The sequence below is a fragment of the Pyrus communis genome, chromosome 13, assembly GCF_963583255.1.
Source record: "Pyrus communis chromosome 13, drPyrComm1.1, whole genome shotgun sequence".
NCBI classification, from domain to species: domain Eukaryota; kingdom Viridiplantae; phylum Streptophyta; class Magnoliopsida; order Rosales; family Rosaceae; genus Pyrus; species Pyrus communis.
In genome coordinates this window covers 17,446,931-17,464,046 of record NC_084815.1, presented here as the reverse complement: position 1 = coordinate 17,464,046, position 17,116 = coordinate 17,446,931, and the positions used below count along the sequence as shown (strand labels likewise).

The following is a 17,116-nucleotide window of genomic DNA, read 5'->3' as shown; positions in this document are numbered from 1 at the left end:
TTAAAATTAACAATGTCATACCTCATCTTTAGAATTTGGTCCAATGTTATACCTTCCGTTACTTGGCCGTTTACCTTTCAGTTAAATGCTGACGTGGCTTGATCCGGATCCCACTTTCTATTAAAAAATTAATAAAATATTATTAAAAACTAAAAAAAAAAAAAAAATTAAATATTAAAAGAAAAGTAAAAAAAAAAAAAAAAATCCCACTTTCCTCCTCCTTCTTCCTCCTTCTTCTTTTGTAGATTCAGGTTTTTTTTTTTTTTTTTTCTTTCTTTCTTCTTCTTCTTCCTCCTTCTCCTCCTCCTCCTTCTTCCTCCTTCTTCTTTTGCAAATTTGGGTTTTTTTTTTTTTTTGTCTTCTTCTTCTTCCTCCTTCTTCTTCTTCTGCTTCCTCTTCTTCCTCCTCCTCCTTCTTCTTCTTACTCCTTCTTCTTTTGTAGATTCGAGTTTTTTTTTTTTTTTTTCTTCTTCATCCTCCTCCTCCTTCTTCTTTCGCCTTCTTCTTCTTCTTCTTCTTCTTCTTCTTCTGGGTTGCAGATTCGAGTTTTGTTTTTTTTTTTTCGGTTTTTTTTTTCCTCGTCTTCTTCCTCCTCCTTTTCTTGTTGTTGTTGTTGTTGTTCTTCTTCTTCTTCTTCTTCTTCTTCTTCTTCTTCTTGTAAAGATAACTGAAATCTGGTTTTAAGAAAAGAGATAGAAGAGATAGAAGAGATGAGATAGAATTGTATTGATTGAGAGAACGTTTTTCTTTCTTAGAGCTCATATGATTTACATAGTTCACTTATATAGAAGTTTACAAACTTGCAGCCCAAGTACTCTTCTTTAACTACCTCCTTATACTAACTAACTCACTCTAGCAATATTCTAACTAACCAACTATATGTATAACCACCTATTTAATCTTGTGACAAGTGGCTTTGTCTTGACCATGGATAACTTCCTCACATGGATCACTTTTATTCTTCTTACATCCCCCCTCAAGCTAATGCTCGAGAACACTAAGCATCAGATTGTGGCAATGGTGTTGAAATAATGGGGCAGACAGTCCCTTGGTTAGAATATCAGCTGATTGATCGGTCGAAGACACATGATGAACTTGAAGATCACCCCGAGTGACTCTCTCACGGACAAAATGATAGTCGATCTCGATGTGTTTGGACTTGGCATGAAACACAGGATTAGTAGAGAGGGCAATAGCTGAGATATTGTCACAATAGATCATCGGAGAGGCATGTAAAGGTATATGCATATCACAGAGTAATTGGCGAATCCAGGCAAGTTCTGCAACTGTGATTGCCAAAGCTCGATACTCAGCTTCTGTGGATGATCGAGATACCGTGTGTTGCTTCTTTGATGCCCATGAGATGGGGTTAGAACCAAGAAAGACAACAAAACCTGAAGTAGATCTTCGATCATTTGGATCACCTGCCCAATCTGCATCACTATAAGATTGCAGATGCAATGGTCCAGGTTTAAAATGAATGCCATAAGTTGATGTCCCTTTGAGATAACGAAGGATTCTCTTAACGGCAATAACATGAGAAATCATAGGATTGTGCATAAACTGACAAGCTTGATTGACAGAAAATGCAATGTCAGGTCTGGTGAAAGTAAGATACTGCAGAGTGCCAACAATACTTCGATATTGAGCTGGACTATGATATGGCTGCCCATCATCCTTGAGAAGTCTGTGGTATGGGAGACAAGGTGTAGAACACGGTTTAGAGTCCTGGAGGTCAACTTTATCAACTAACTCATGAATATACTTTGTTTGAGACACAAACAAACCCTCTGAGGTGTAACTGATCTGCAAACCCAGAAAGTAGTGCAGAAGACCCAAGTCCTTCATTTCGAATTCTGCAGTGAGAGCAGTGATCACTTGGTTGATCAATGTAGAGCTGCTACCTGTGAGAATGACATCATCCACATACAACAGCAACAACACCGTGCCCTTGGAAGACTGTTGTATAAACAGTGAGGGATCAGCCTGTGAGACTTGAAAACCCAAGCTTGGTAAGAAGCTAGTGAACCTGTCATTCCAGGCTCGAGGAGCCTGTTTGAGACCATATAATAATTTGTGAAGCTTGCAAACATAGTGTGAAGGATGTGTGACACTCTCAAACCCTGGTGGCTGGGCCATATACACTTCCTCTTGAAGGATACCATGTAAGAAGGCATTCTTGACATCAAGCTGCCTAAGAGACCACTGGAATTGAGCAGCTAAGGCAAAAATCAACCTTATAGTTGTAGGTTTGACCACAGGGCTGAAAGTCTCCAAATAATCAACCCCTTCCTCTTGACTAAACCCTTGTGCAACAAGGCGGGCTTTATACCGAGCCACAGACCCATCTGCATGTGTTTTGATTTTGTATATCCATTTGCATCCAACTAGGTTCTTATTAGGTGGTAATGGAACCAAAGTCCAAGTCTGTTAAGAATGAAGGGCCTCTATTTCCTCTTTCATGGCAATCTGCCATTCAGACACTTGGGAAGCTGTTTTGAAAGTCTTTGGTTCAGAAGCAATTTTAGCTAACAAAGCTTTCTTTTTGAACACCCCATTCTTAGACCGTGTTTGCATGGGATGCACATTCATGGGGATAGGCAGAACCACATTTAGTTGCTCAGGGTGGAAATCAGGATCCACAGGGATAGGGTGCTGTGGACTGGAGTTGGGTGGAGATGAGTGTTGTAAGGATGATGCACAGGGGATGTGTAATGCAGGTGTGGCATGAGCAGGAGAAGCAACAAAATCTGGAGATGCAACAGGTTCCAAGGATTCTGAGGCTCGAGATGCAGAAGAGAAGTCCGAATCAGGAGATGAATGCATAGACAATGATTCAGTAGTGGGAGATGAGATGGAATGCAATGAAGGTGTGACTGCTTGATTTGTGGATGTAATTATTGGAGATACCACGGGTGAAAGCAATGAAATAGGTGATACAGAAGATGGCTTTGGAGTGTGTGACACTGTGAAGGTGGAGTAAGGGAAGCTGGCTTCATCAAATATAACATGTCTGGATACTCTAATTTTCCCAGTGGCAATATCTAGACATAGGAACCCCTTGTATTGACTGGCATATCCCAAAAACACACAGGTTGCTGTCTTAGGTTGAAGTTTAGAAGAATTATAAGGTTTGAGCAAAGGAAAACATGCACACCCAAAGACCCTGAGATGATTAACCTCAGGAATAGTGTGATAGAGCATTTGGAAAGGAGACTTCATGTGTAAAGAGACACACGGCATCCTATTGATCAAGTAGCTAGCTGTAGCACAAGCATGAACCCAAAATTGGTTAGGGAGTTTGGCAGTTTGAAGAAGGGTGACAGCTGTTTCTACAATATGCCTGTGTTTCCTCTCTGCTAAACCATTCTGTTCAGGTGTATAGGGACAAGATTTGTGATGTAGAATTCCATGGTGTGCTAAAAATTGTTGGAACTGGGTACTTGTATACTCACCACCACCATCACTTTGAAAAATCTTAACTATAGCAGAAAACTGTGTAGTCAAGTAGGCATGAAAATGAACAAAAGTAGCAAACACTTCTGATTTATTTCTTAATGGAAAAATCTATGTGTATCGAGTACAATCATCTATGAAGGTTACATAATACCTAAATCCTTCATAGGATAGGAAAGGGGCAGGTCCCCATACATCACTGTGAATTTGTTCTAAAGGATGTACAGATCTGGTTACAGGGAATTGAAATGGTAATTTGGTGAATTTGCCCTCTAAACATGGTGTACAAATGTATGAACGTGTGTCTAGTGATGCAGGTACTTGAGATTGATGGAGGATCGCAGAAGTGATGGCATTGGATGGATGCCCTAGCCTTTTGTGCCATATGCTTGAGTGAACAGGTTTTGCAAGGAAACATGAATGAAATGTAGGTGATGCATCTGGCTTCTGTGAAATGGTGAATGGTATAGGGTAGTGACCAGCTCTACACAGCCCCTTGAGTAGGATTGTCCTTGTGGATTTGTCCTAAACCCAAAAAGACACATCATCACAAATGAATCTGCAGCTATTATCTTTGCATAGTTGATAAACGGATAACAGATGCTGAGAAAGCTTTGGAACATGTAATACATTCTTAAGAGTGAGGGAATGATTAGGAACAACCAATTTAGACGTGCCAATATTGGAAATATGCAAACCTGCACCACTGGCAGTGGTAATTGTATCTGTGCCTGGATATGACTGAGAAAGATTCAAATTGGCCAAGTCAGAGGTCATGTGTGATGTAGCACCAGTGTCTGCAAGCCAAAACTGGTCAGATGATGCTGAAGTGTGATGATTTGCATGCATAGCACTGAGATTAGTGGTTGGAGGCCTTCCTTGATACGCAAAATTACTTCTGTGATAGCATTGAAGAGCTCAGTGGCCATATTTCCAACAGATCTGACATTGAATAGGAGAACTCGAGGCAGTGTTGGTATGTCTTTGAAAGCAATCTGCAGCAACATGACCTTTTTTGTTGCATATTTGACAAGTGGAAATCTCGGAAGGATGATCCTGGCAGTGAGATTGATACGGCTTTGGAGTACCAAGAATGCCAGGATTACCGTTGGAAAATCGAGGACCTGAATTATACTGAAATCTGCCTCTCCCTTTGCCCCTGAAAGTGTTACTCCTAAAGTGACCAAAGTTGTGAGAACTGCCAGTGTGATATGAGCCAGGAGTCTGATTGGAATTAGGAAGACTGGAACCTCCATTGTGCCTAAAAGATGAATCAGAAGAAGGTCGAGGTTGATCTTGATCAAGAACCAGTGCTTTCCCTTTGTCAGAGTGGATTCCAGTAACCATAGCACTACCAAAAACCAACCCAGAAGAATGATCACAAGACTGATCAATGATGGCTTCTTCAGCCAGAAGCTGAGACCTGAAGTCTTTAAGAGATATCCCATTCTCCCTGCCTCTGATCACACATCTAAATGTGTTAAATTCTGCAGGTAGACCTTTTAAGGCAAGAATGATAATGTCGTCATCATCAAAAATTACCCCAGCTGCAGCAAGGTGATCTCTGGCATCCTTAATCTTTTGGAGATACACAGAAACCGATTCTGACCCTTTCTTGATATTCTGAAGTTCGGTCTTCATCTGAAAGATCGTTGCTTTTGTCACAGCAGAGAATCGCTCAGTGAGATTCAACCACATCTCGGCAGAACTGTTGCATCCAATGACACAGGAAATGGCAGTGGTGGATAAGGTTGCAATGAGCAACTGCATTAGTGCACGATCGTGCATTTTCCAAACCAGGTAGTCATCATTTTCAACCCCTTCAACATCATAATTGTCATTGAATCGTGAAGGGCACTTTCTTGAACGATCAAGAAATCCCATAATACCATGGCTTTCCAGAAGCAATCGGACCTGAAAGCTCCAAGTGAGATAATTGGAATCATCAAGCTTTACTGTAACAGAAGTGGAGACAATGGAGAGAAGACTTGTAATCGGTGACTGAACAATCTGTAACTGAGCTGCAGTGACCATGTTGCAAATTTCGTGAACAATCGTTCTCTGAGACGTTTAATCAAACAGTTGGTGGGCAGACGGAAAGAAACCAACCTTCGGAGCGATTTGTATGTTTATCTTCGCCAAAAAATTATCACAGATATATGCAAACTAGAGGGTAAAGGAGAGAAAGAAATGCTTTAGATGTTGAGCGGAAGCACCGGATCGGCCGGCGATGATACCATGTAAAGATAGCTGAAATCTGGTTTTAAGAAAAGAGATAGAAGAGATAGAAGAGATGAGATAGAATTGTATTGATTGAGAGAACGTTTTTCTTTCTTAGAGCTCATATGATTTACATAGTTCACTTATATAGAAGTTTACAAACTTGCAGCCCAAGTACTCTTCTTTAACTACCTCCTTATACCAACTAACTCACTCTAGCAATATTCTAACTAACCAACTATATGTATAACCACCTATTTAATCTTGTGACAAGTGGCTTTGTCTTGACCATGGATAACTTCCTCACATGGATCACTTTTATTCATCTTACACTTCTTCTAAGTTGCAAATTTGGTTTTTTTTTTTTCTTCTTCTTCTTCTTCTTCTTCTTGGGATGCAGATTCGGTTTTTTTTTTTCTTCTTCTTCTTCCTCCTTTTTTTCTGGGTTGCAGGAAAGGGGGCTGGAAGGGAGAAGAAGATGAAGATGGGGGAGAAGAGAGAGAAGAGGGAGGTGGGGGGGGGGGGGGGGGGGAAGGGTACGAACAGAAGGTTTTTTTTTTTTTTTTTTTTTATAACTTTTTTTTATTATTTTAATATTTAAAAATTATTAAATGATTTTTTTTAGTTTTCAATAATATTTATTAATTTTTAATAGAAAGTGGGACCCGGATCAAGCCACATCAACCTTTAACTGAAAAATAAACGGCCAAGTAACAGAAGGTATAACATTGGACCAAATTCTAAAGATGAGGTATGAAAGTGTCGTGACATCAATAGTTAAGGTAGTTTTTTATACTTTACCCTTAAAAATAAAGTGCCACTGCAGAAACCACGAAAGAAATTTGGCCCTAATAAAAACATTATAACATAAACGCTTTGTTAATACTACATAACGACTACATTGGAAACTTACTTTTCAAACCCTCAAACCGTACACCTCTGAGTGCACCCCATAAAATATCATTTATGTTTCCTTTTTCAGTAAAGTTATTCACAAAAGTAATAGAATAATCAAAATCTGTTTTGCAGTCGTGGGCGACATTTCCCTATGGATATATGTAAATCCGATTGGACCATATGAAGTTATAGGTGTATTAGATTCAAATCCTCATCATCAACAAATTATTTAAACGAAGATAGGGTCTGATTTCATGAGTGTGTGTTCTCACGTCGCGCTCCCTCCAACTTGGCCATAGCTTTATCATTTAATGATAAGGATGTTGGTGGAAGGCCTCATACAACGTGCAGCACTGCACATGAATCACTGCCCTTGGAATTTTGGAAAATGGACATTATCCTAAATATTGTTCAACCCATGTCATCTTAGCAAGATGCAAACTAAAATGTCTCTTAAACTATCAGACTATTATAAAATGTGTATTATCAAATTCATCGTGTGTTAATATAAGTTTTTCATCGTTTCTGATAAATATTAGTCTAATATATAATACATTCACCATAAACTTTGAACAACGCATGGCCTACTTAAAGGAAACCTAACACAATGGACGGCAAGTGGTCCAAAATACAAATTTTATTTTGCAAATTGCAAAAGAAGATTGGTGGAGTAGATAGTAGAACACTAAGAAATCTGTGGGGCAGAGAAAGCACAAAACTGCCTTAGACCCCTAAGGCTAAATACTCTTTTGAGGGTGTGATCATCATCAGTTCCTCAGAGTGACATAAACCACTGCGTAAAGAGCAAATGCCAAAATTGTTGAAACCAGACTAGTTTTTATAGGAATTTTTCCCTTATCATTCCTACTGATCATGGCTTCATAGATTGGTACGCAATTCACTATGCCAAATCCAGCTATAAACATCTGCACAAACAATCCTTCGAAGCTACCGCCATCTCGGAAAATCTCTACATGGCCCCAAGCAAAGGCAGCCAGGTTGACAATGGCAGCCACTGTAAGTGGCACAAAGAAGGGAGATGAGACTCCAAACTCCATCATGCCTTGTTCATATCTTTTGCTTTGGTCCTCATCAAGGACTTTGCTGGTCACATTAAACCCATGTGTGGAAATGCCTAAGGACTTGAGAAAGTACTCAACGAATCCAAACGCGAAGCTTGAGAGTCCCCTAATCATCCACATTCTCTGGTTATTCCACCACTTAAGGAATGTTCCTCCAGATAATACAAAATCAATGAGTTCTTCACCATAGGCTCCAAGGACAACAAACACATACAAGAGAAACCATGGATCCGAAACCTGCAATAAGCACTTAAATCTTAGTTTCAAAAGTGTAGCACGTCTTGTTTGACCAGGAACACTTGCGCAAGATCAGACCCGAAATATTGTCATTATATCAATTTGAATGAATTGTGTATAGTTTTATTTAAATGTGTGGTATGAAGTCACAAGGTTAAAACAAAATAAGTCTGACAATAAAATATTGTACAATTTTCTCAAGACAACAAACTAGTAAAGGGTGAGTGTGCATTACCTTTGGAAATAGGGTGATCCCATTGAGGAGCGCTAGCTGCGGGACGAAGGCATATGTGGTGATGGGAATGGCCCAGAAGGCCCAAAAAGCATAATAGGCGAAACCAAGGCCCATCAGAGGACCCATGGCCCGAACACCGTATGTGACTGGACTATATTTTGAGAAAGCTACCTCAAGGAGGCCTACGGCCCATCTCTTGGTTTGATTCAACGCATCAAGAAGGTTGATCGGGGCATCCCCTAAAAATGCTGCCTTCTCTGGATTGCAAAATATGGCATTCCATCCCTCGCAAAGTAGGATATAACCCGTGAAGTAGTCCTCCACGAGTGAGCCATATCTTGCTCCCATCTACACAATTTAACCAATTTCATGTATCAGGTTTCAAATTACGCTGTCATAATGTCATTGATTTGTAAGAAAAATGGGAGTTGTTAATCACGCTCCTGAAAGTTCATGTTTCACTGCTGAATGATCGAGCTAACTACAAGGAACGTAGGATGATTTTTTTGAAGTGTGAACAACGGTTCCCTGATTAGAAGATACATAGCACTAATTAGCTTATTTACATACCTTATGTCCCCAAGTGCTATTGTTCTCATAGTTGCAAGATGCAACATGGTTTGCCAATTCCAAAACCTCTGGATTCTGAAGGGGCTTGTCAACTACATTGTTAGGGTGTAGTTGGGGAATTTCTGGTGGTATAAGCTCTGACGGCCCTCCGAAGAATGCTCGTCGGGAGAAAAAGCATCCGGTTCCTACATAATTTGGTCCTAATAGCCCATCGAATCCCCATGGGTTGATAATGAACAGATGCCTGAACTCACTTGCATATATGTCAGTCTTGTTGATTCCTTGAAAACGTTGAGGGAATTGGACATACCCTACTTTAGATCGAAGCTTAGGATCTGATAGGTAACATAGAGCGCGAAGTGGCGTATCAGGATTATTGGAGTACATATCACAGTCTAGGGTTAAGACTATTGGAGCATTGGTCATGGTAGCTGAAACTCGTAGCTTTGTAACACAACATCAAAAGATAAACAAATTAGTTAATTTGTTTATTAATGTAGAAAATTAATTAATAAAAAGATGAATAATGAGAAAACCAGCTAGGGTTTCGAGCTTACAAGGGCATTAAGTGCACCAGCTTTGAAATGGTGGGGTGATGTCCTGCTTTTTTCTCTAGAGACGTAAATTAGGTTTGACATCAGATGACCTGTGATGTCTCTGTCTTTGCTATGGTCCAAAAGAACCTGCTCATAATTCACAACATTCATATGCATGAATATTTGGTTGCTCATAAGTTATGCACTTCAGTTAAAAACAACTATCTTATGATCGTGCATGTTCTAATCAGGATTTATGTTATCAGCATAAACGGTTGCTTGCAAGATTGTTAATTGCGTGACAAGTTTCGGTTAAAAACAGCTATCTTATGATCGTGCATGTTCTAATCACGAGGATAAAGTGCTATATCACTTGAACGAGAAAAATACCTGAATGACAGCGGGATGATCTTGCCGTGTAAATCCATCCGTCCATTTGCTAAAAGCTTGAATTTCCCGTTCTCCGATTAGATATTCCTGGTCGACTTTGCCTCTCTCCATTACATTGTTTACCTTCACTTTCATGCCTTGGTACATAATCTTGTGCCATGATTCAGAAGAACATGTAATTACTTAATTAATTAGCTCTTAATGTGGTGGGATTGATAATTTCGATCCATAAAGTAAACCCATTTACATAAACCGGAAAAAAAAAGTATTGATATGTGTACTCACCTGTTCTATTTCTCACTTGAATTTATAATGAAAATATAAATGACAAATCAATATAAAAAAATAAGATAGGTAAGTGGTTTAGTATTCCCAAAAAAAAAAAAAAGGCTGAGTATAACGATGTTGGTTGTTTATGCATGAAAGGGATAGGGAACAAAGGTGACAAACAAGTATTTTCTCCATATTAGCTGATGCGTGTTTTATTTTCTTTATCGACAGCTCACATAAACAAAAATTAAAGAGATTGATACGCATGATGAGAATCGCAAAGGGAGAATTATTATACAATACATGCCCCCCTTTTTTTTCTGTCTTTGTCCCTATATGCCTTATAAATACATATTATCCCTCGTCGCTATCCTACTGAGTATATGGATGGGTACGTAATGTGTTGGGTTTCTATAGGCTTTCGAAGCACTCCTTTTAATTTAGAAAAAGGCTCGACTCTTCTTCAAATAGTTACCTATGCTATGTTTGGATAAGTAGTTAAAATCAAATTTATATTAAATTTTGAAGAAGTCAATGTGTTGCAAATTTATGGAGAAAGTTAATAAATAACTAGATGCAACACATTAGTGAGAATTTTAAAACGACAATTTTCAAGGTCTCATAAAAGGCATTACTTTGAAAGTTTTTTGTGTAGTCTTTTTGTATTACATTTTTTGGTCAAGTTTAGTATATTTATAGAGCTTGAGTAGTAACTTAGTAATCTTTGAGTGCATAGTTCATTAGTATCCTTGGAGTGCATTTTTAACAATGATATATATTTTTGAATCTAGAAAGTTCCATCCAAAGTTATCATCCCTGACACTATATATGGTCTAGGGATGATTAAAAATTAAACATTAGAACTTAAAAGAATATTGTCATGTGTGTGTGTGTGTGTGTGTGTGTATGTATGTATGTATGTATGTATGTATGAAATGTAGCTGCACATACTTTTACCTAATTCTTTCGGAAAATTGATATATATCACTAGAATTTTTTTACCTTTATCTTCTCGGCTTCAGGAAACCGAGAATGATCCGTTACAAAATAAGCTTCCGGGCAGCGTTCCACTATGTTGTTGTATCTGCAAAAAGGTAGCCAGTGGCTTGCAAATTTGGCAGCCTCCATGAAAGCAAAGAGAGTCAGAGCTGAGCCGCCATCGTCTGAAACATACACTGATACCTTCTCGGTTGGATAGTCATAAGCCATGACCGATAAGGCTGTGTTCACCACGTTCATTGGTGGCTCCTTGTAGGGATCAGCTGTGCATATGAACACGTCCAAAGCAGGAAAATCAGGTTCTTCAACAACCCTTTTCAGGTTTTCGGGGAATTCAGTGCGATAAATTGGTTTCATGCGCAAAGATTGTGTAGTGGTGTACATGAAAGCAAGAAGTGTGTCGGAGATGAGGAAGGTGAGGGTGATGAAGAAAGAGGTAAGGGTTGTGGAGTGGAGGAGGGAGAGTGTATGGCGATAGAGCAGGGCTAAGATGGCACTAAAGTGAACCACCACGAATACACGGTTCGTGGTGGTTCGAAGAGAAGGCTTGTGGGTGTGAAGTGGTGGGAGCCCATCGTGGGTGGTGGTGGGCATGGTGGTGCAAGTGGAAACTCTTTGAGTTTGAGCTTTCCCTGTATTTTGGAATTCTTAGGTTATAGGCATGGCTTTAAATTTATGGGAATAGGGTTTCCAATAAATGATTAAGGTTTTTAGCCTTTGGCACGTAAATAAAGATTTTGTTGTTTTTGGTAAATGGTAATCTGCGAATCTCTATCTACTGCATACTTGTATTACTGTTGGGACTTATTGTTGTCCAAACCAATAAATAGATATAGATAAAGCATTTCTCTATCAACCGACTAGTTCTTTGTTCCCTTAAATTAATAAGGAGAAATTACGTTCTTATCATTCCTTTTGCTATTTCATTGATTAAAATACTATTCCATTTCAATTTTTGATCAAGGTTCCTGGGTATTAATAACATCATTAATTATTTCAATAATAAAATATTTTTTGTTGTAGGCCTATTTGATTGAGCGATCTAGGGTTAGAGAGAGAGAGGGGTGTGGCAAGCTTTAGGGAGAAGAGAGATTGATTTAATTGTGAGGTGTGTTGATTCACCCCATTGTGCTTTTATTTATAGTAGTAGAAAGGATAAAACCTTTCCTTTAGGATTACAACATTTAATATGTAATCTAATCCTAATAGGAATATATAATACTTTCCCAGATTCCCTAGGATTTGCACAATCACATTCCTATTCTAAATATGACTGCAACACTCCCCCTTGAGTGTGTAAATACTCAACAAACCATCGCATCAAATCTTCAGCAGATAAGGTAGAATAGTTGATGAAGTCATCGGCACAATGAGTGATCGTGAGTCTCAAATTTACTTTGAAGTATGCATTTGTAAAAACTCACAAAAACCTTGTTATGGTAAAACCCAAGATAAGCAGAACCCATAGAATAAGGAGAAAAGTAAGAAAATATGCATAATGTCTAAAACACTTGTCAAATTGGACGAAGGTAGTGAACTCAACGGAGTATGATCATCGCAGGATGGGTACCTCATTAAAACCTAGTTAGGTAGCAAAAACCCAGTGGGAAAAATGCTCCTAATCGTAGGAAAAAAGAGTACATTAAGATCATGTGAGTATGCTCGAAGATACTTTCCCTGAGTTAGACATAACTTCTAAATAAGAGAACTACAAGCGATTCAACTCAAATAATTTACGCATACCGATTCCTTGGATGAGCTTCTGAAATGTAGACTTGGGCAATGACTTGGTAAAGAGATTGGCCAAGTTGTCTTGGGAACAGATTTGCTTGACTTCAATGTTCTGATGCTGCTGCTGCTAGTGTCAGTAAAAGAACTTCGACACTATGTGCTTGGTGTTGTCTCCCTTGATGTATCCCTTCTTTAGCTGCTTGATACATGCTACATTGTCTTCAAAGATCGTTGTAGGAAGGTCAATGACTGATATAAGACCACTAGTGCTTCGAATATGTCCCATAACTTGTCTCAGCCAAAAACACTCACGCGATGCTTTATGCGGGGTAAGAATCTCAGCATGGTTTAGATGAAGTCGCAACTAATGTTTGCTTGGTAGACCTCCAAGATATAGTGGTGTCTCCAATGGTAAAGACATAACCCATTTGAGAACATGCTTTATGTGGGTCAGACAGATATCCAGCATATGCGTAACCAACAAGGCAAAAATCAATTCGAGGACCATAGAAGGCGGCACACTCGGAGATTTACGGATATAGAACAAGCCCAAATCTGTTGTACCCTTGAGGTAGCGGAAAATATCTTTAACACCATTCCAGTGTCTGCATGTGGGCGCATTGCTGTATCTAGCCAATATATTCACAGCGAAGGAGATGTCAGGTTTAGTGCACTGAGCCAAGTACAATAAAGCCCCAATTGCACTCAGGTAAGGAACTTCGGGTTCCAAAATCTCTTCTTCATTGTCCTTTAGACAGAAGGGATCTCGTTTAGCATCGAGAGTCCAAATGACCATGAGTGTACTCGAAAGATGCTTTATCCTCATTAAATTGACGTAACACCTTTTGGATGTAGTTCGATTGATGTACCAGGATTCCATTCGAACAATGCTCGATCTCCAAGCCGAGACAGTATCGAGTTTTCCTAAGATCCTTCATCTCAAATTTCGATTTCAGGTGTGCAGCAATTTCCTCAAGCTCTGAGAAAGTCCCAATAAGATTTATGTCATCGACATAAACTACAACAATTGCAAATCCGAAATATGGCTTCTTTATGAACACGCATGGGCATAGTTCGTGGTTCACATAACCCTGACTTGTCAAATATTCACTCAAACGGTTATACCATATCTGCCCGGATTGTTTTAACCCGTAGAGTGACCTCCTCAACCTAATTGAGAGAGTGTTCCATGGTCTAGAACTATTTGAACCAGTCAATGGAATTCCTTCTGGAACTTTCATGTAGATTTTCGTATCTAGATCCCCATAGAGATGCGCGGTTATCGCGTCCATAAGCTGCATATTCAGTTTTTCTGAAACTACCAAACTGATTAGGTAGCAGAATGTTATAACGTCTATTACGGGGGAATACGTCTCATCGTAATCAATCCCAGGGTGCTGAGAGAAGCCTTATGCTACGAAGCGTGCTTTGTATCGCACTATTTCTTTCTTCTCTTTACGCTTCCTCATGAAAACCCACTTGCAGCCAACAGGCTTTACATGTGGTGGTGTAGGAACGATAGGTCCAAACACTTAACGTTTCGCGAATGAATCAAGTTCGACCTGGATTGCTTGTTTCCAATTTGACCAATCGGTTCTACGTCGGTATTCATCGACGGAACGTGGTTCAATGTTATTGTTAAGCATGATGTCAGTAGCTATTGAGTATGAGAATGCATCATCGACGATCATCTCATTCCTATTCCAAACCTCATCCAATACTGTATAGTGGACCGAAATCTCATGATTATCGGGAAACCGGCATGTTTCATCTAAAGCATCATTGTAATCTAGAATAACCTCATGCGTTGGAACGGATGAGTGAGCGATGGTCGGATTCAAACTAGGGTTACTAGTTGGTGCCATTTTCCTCTTCCGGGGTTGTGAATCCTTTGAACCAAGGGGTTTGCCACACTTCAGGGTCGAAGCAAATGATTGCCTGTACCTTTCCATGTGGAGGATGCGGCCTCCCCACCTTCGGGGACAATCCGGCTTTCCCAGACGGGTAGTTGACGTACGCGGGGTTCATCTATCCTTGCAGGTGTGTTTGCAGCGGGTATATGTGATCTTGTCACCTTTGTTAGATCATTAAAAGCATCTGGCATGCTTTGAGTAATGCTCTGAAGATCTATAATTCGTCCCACCTTAGTTTCAGACTGGGCAGTGCGGGGATCTAAATGAGACATAGTGGGAGCATACCACGACAATTGGTAGCGTTCTACAAGAACGTTAGCATGCTTATCTCCCCCTAACGATGGAAGACTCTCTCATCAAAGTGGCAATCCGTAAAATGTGCGGTAAAGAGATCTCCTGTCAAGGGTTCTAAGTATCGAACAATCGATGGCGAATCATAACCGACATAGATTCCCATTTTTCTCTGAGGACCCATTTTGGTATGTAGTGGCGGCGCTATTGGCACATAAATGGCGTACCCAAACACCCGTAAATGCGAGACGTCAGGCTCGTATCTAGTGACCAACTGTAACGATGAATGTGGTTGGGTAGCGGTGGGCCTCAGGTGGACCAACATAGCTACGTGCAATATTGCATAGCCCCAGGCAGATACCGGCAGTTTGGTTCTCATAACCAAAGTCCGAGCTATCAATTAAAGGTATTTTATGAAAGCTTCTGCCAGGTCGTTTTGGGTGTGAACATGGGGCATAGGATGGCATTAATCCCTACTGACATGCAATAATCGTCAAAAGTCTGTGACGTAAACTCTCCAGCATTATCCAGTTGAATTAACTTAATCGGATAATCAGGGTGGTGAGCCCTTAGCTTAATGATTTAAGCTAGGAGTTTAGCAAATGCGGCTTTGCATGTGGACAACAAGCAAACATGTGACCATCTTGTCGATGCATCAACCAACACCATAAATATTTAAATGGTCTGCAGGTTGGTTAGATAGGTCCACAAATGTCCCCCTGAATCCTCTGAAGAAATTTAGGGGGGTCGTGCATAATCTTTGTATGGGAGGATTGAATATTCAACTTCCATGAAGAACACACTTTGCATGGCAGAACTCCAACATAGGGATGTAAATTATGCCCGTGAGAAGATTTGAGGATACGGCGCATCACGTCACGTCCAAAATGTCCCAAACGATCATGCTAAAGCAATAAAGTTTCCTAAAACTCAGGCATAGGGCCGGCCATACTGTGGGCTTCTATGCCGCAAATGGTTGTGATGTATAACCCACTCAGCAAGCATTCTAACTTCTCGTGAATATGCTTCTGGCCATATTCGTATGAAGTGATACAGAGAAATTCAGAACCATGATCTTCAATGGTTTCAAGATGATATTTATTATCTCGAATATCTCTAAAACTCAGCAACGTTCTTCCGGAACATGGAGAATAGAGTGCCTCCTTAATGGTCAGAATTGTACCATTAGACAACATGATACGTGCCTTTCTGTATCCTTCAATTAGGTTGGATGAGCCTGAGAGAGTTGTCAAAGGAGCTTTCTTGGGTATTAAGTTAGTAAAATAGTGTCGTTCACGCAAGATGGTGTACGTAGTTGCACTATCTACCAGACAACTAACTTCCCCACTAGACATACCTAGAAATAAATTGATTGAATTGGTCAAATGCATAAGTATAAGTCCATTCATTCAATTAAGCAATTCGAGAGAATAATATCCATTCAAATAATAATCCATAATTCAAAACAAACCAAAACCAAACAAATTATTCTAAATACATAGAAAAGTTGTTCAAAATTAAACCGTAAACCTAGCAAATTAGGGGGGGTGGTAAGGCCGGCCACTCTTAGTGGGTTCGGCCACTAGGGGTAAACACCCTAAAAACATGTCTAATTTTTTCATCCATAAGCGCTGACGCCTCCTGAAAATCCGATATCTCTATGGATGTAGTTGCATATTCTGGATGATCCACATATGCAAAGTGAGACTCATGACGGGAATGATACTTGGCAATAGCCTTAGGGGAAGCTCGGCATACGCGTGACCAATGATCTTTTGATCCACAATGATAGCATATGTCCAGTTCAGTAAAAGCAGCCTGAATGGCAGCTTTGCCCTTGTTCTTGAAGTTTGGGACCTTAGGGGTGAGTGGTGGACGCTGCTAGGTTGCAATTCTTCCTTTAGGTATGGCACTCTGTTGACCTTGGGCCTGTAGTTGGGCTTGCCGCCCATTTCCATGACCACGACGATTCTTTCGTCGCTTATGGCTCCTAGAATAGGTCGCATACGCTTCAGGCGAGGTGTTTGAGCCAGTGGGTCAAGCTTAATGATTCTTCATTAAAAGCTGGTTCTGTTTTTTAGCAAGAAGTATAACAGAGATCAAATCCAAAAACTTGGTGAATTTTTATGCCCTATATTGCTGCTGCAGAACAATATTGGTGGCATGAATGGTCGAATAGGTCTTCTCTAGGAGATTTGATTTGGTTAGTTCCACTTTGCAGAATTTCAACAAAGAACGGATCCTACAAACTTCAGAGTTGTATTCATTCACAGACTTAAAGTCTTGGAA

General features: G+C 39.9%; 2 protein-coding genes across 2 annotated transcripts; both read right to left on the bottom strand.

Annotated features, from left to right (window-relative positions):
- Positions 1 to 981: 981 nt before the first annotated feature.
- On the bottom strand, positions 982 to 2,139 carry LOC137712280 (uncharacterized mitochondrial protein AtMg00810-like). Its single transcript, XM_068451385.1, has one exon. The coding sequence runs from the start codon at positions 2,137 to 2,139 to the stop codon at positions 982 to 984; it is 1,158 nt and encodes a 385-aa protein (XP_068307486.1).
- Positions 2,140 to 7,022: 4,883 nt separating this feature from the next.
- On the bottom strand, positions 7,023 to 11,513 carry LOC137713783 (cellulose synthase-like protein G3). The gene is made up of 6 exons (XM_068453134.1): positions 10,896 to 11,513; positions 9,624 to 9,773; positions 9,255 to 9,380; positions 8,698 to 9,141; positions 8,128 to 8,475; positions 7,023 to 7,892 (listed from the first exon to the last, which is right to left on the bottom strand). The coding sequence occupies exons 1-6, from the start codon at positions 11,484 to 11,486 to the stop codon at positions 7,341 to 7,343; spliced, it is 2,211 nt and encodes a 736-aa protein (XP_068309235.1). The 5' UTR covers positions 11,487 to 11,513; the 3' UTR covers positions 7,023 to 7,340.
- Positions 11,514 to 17,116: the final 5,603 nt, after the last annotated feature.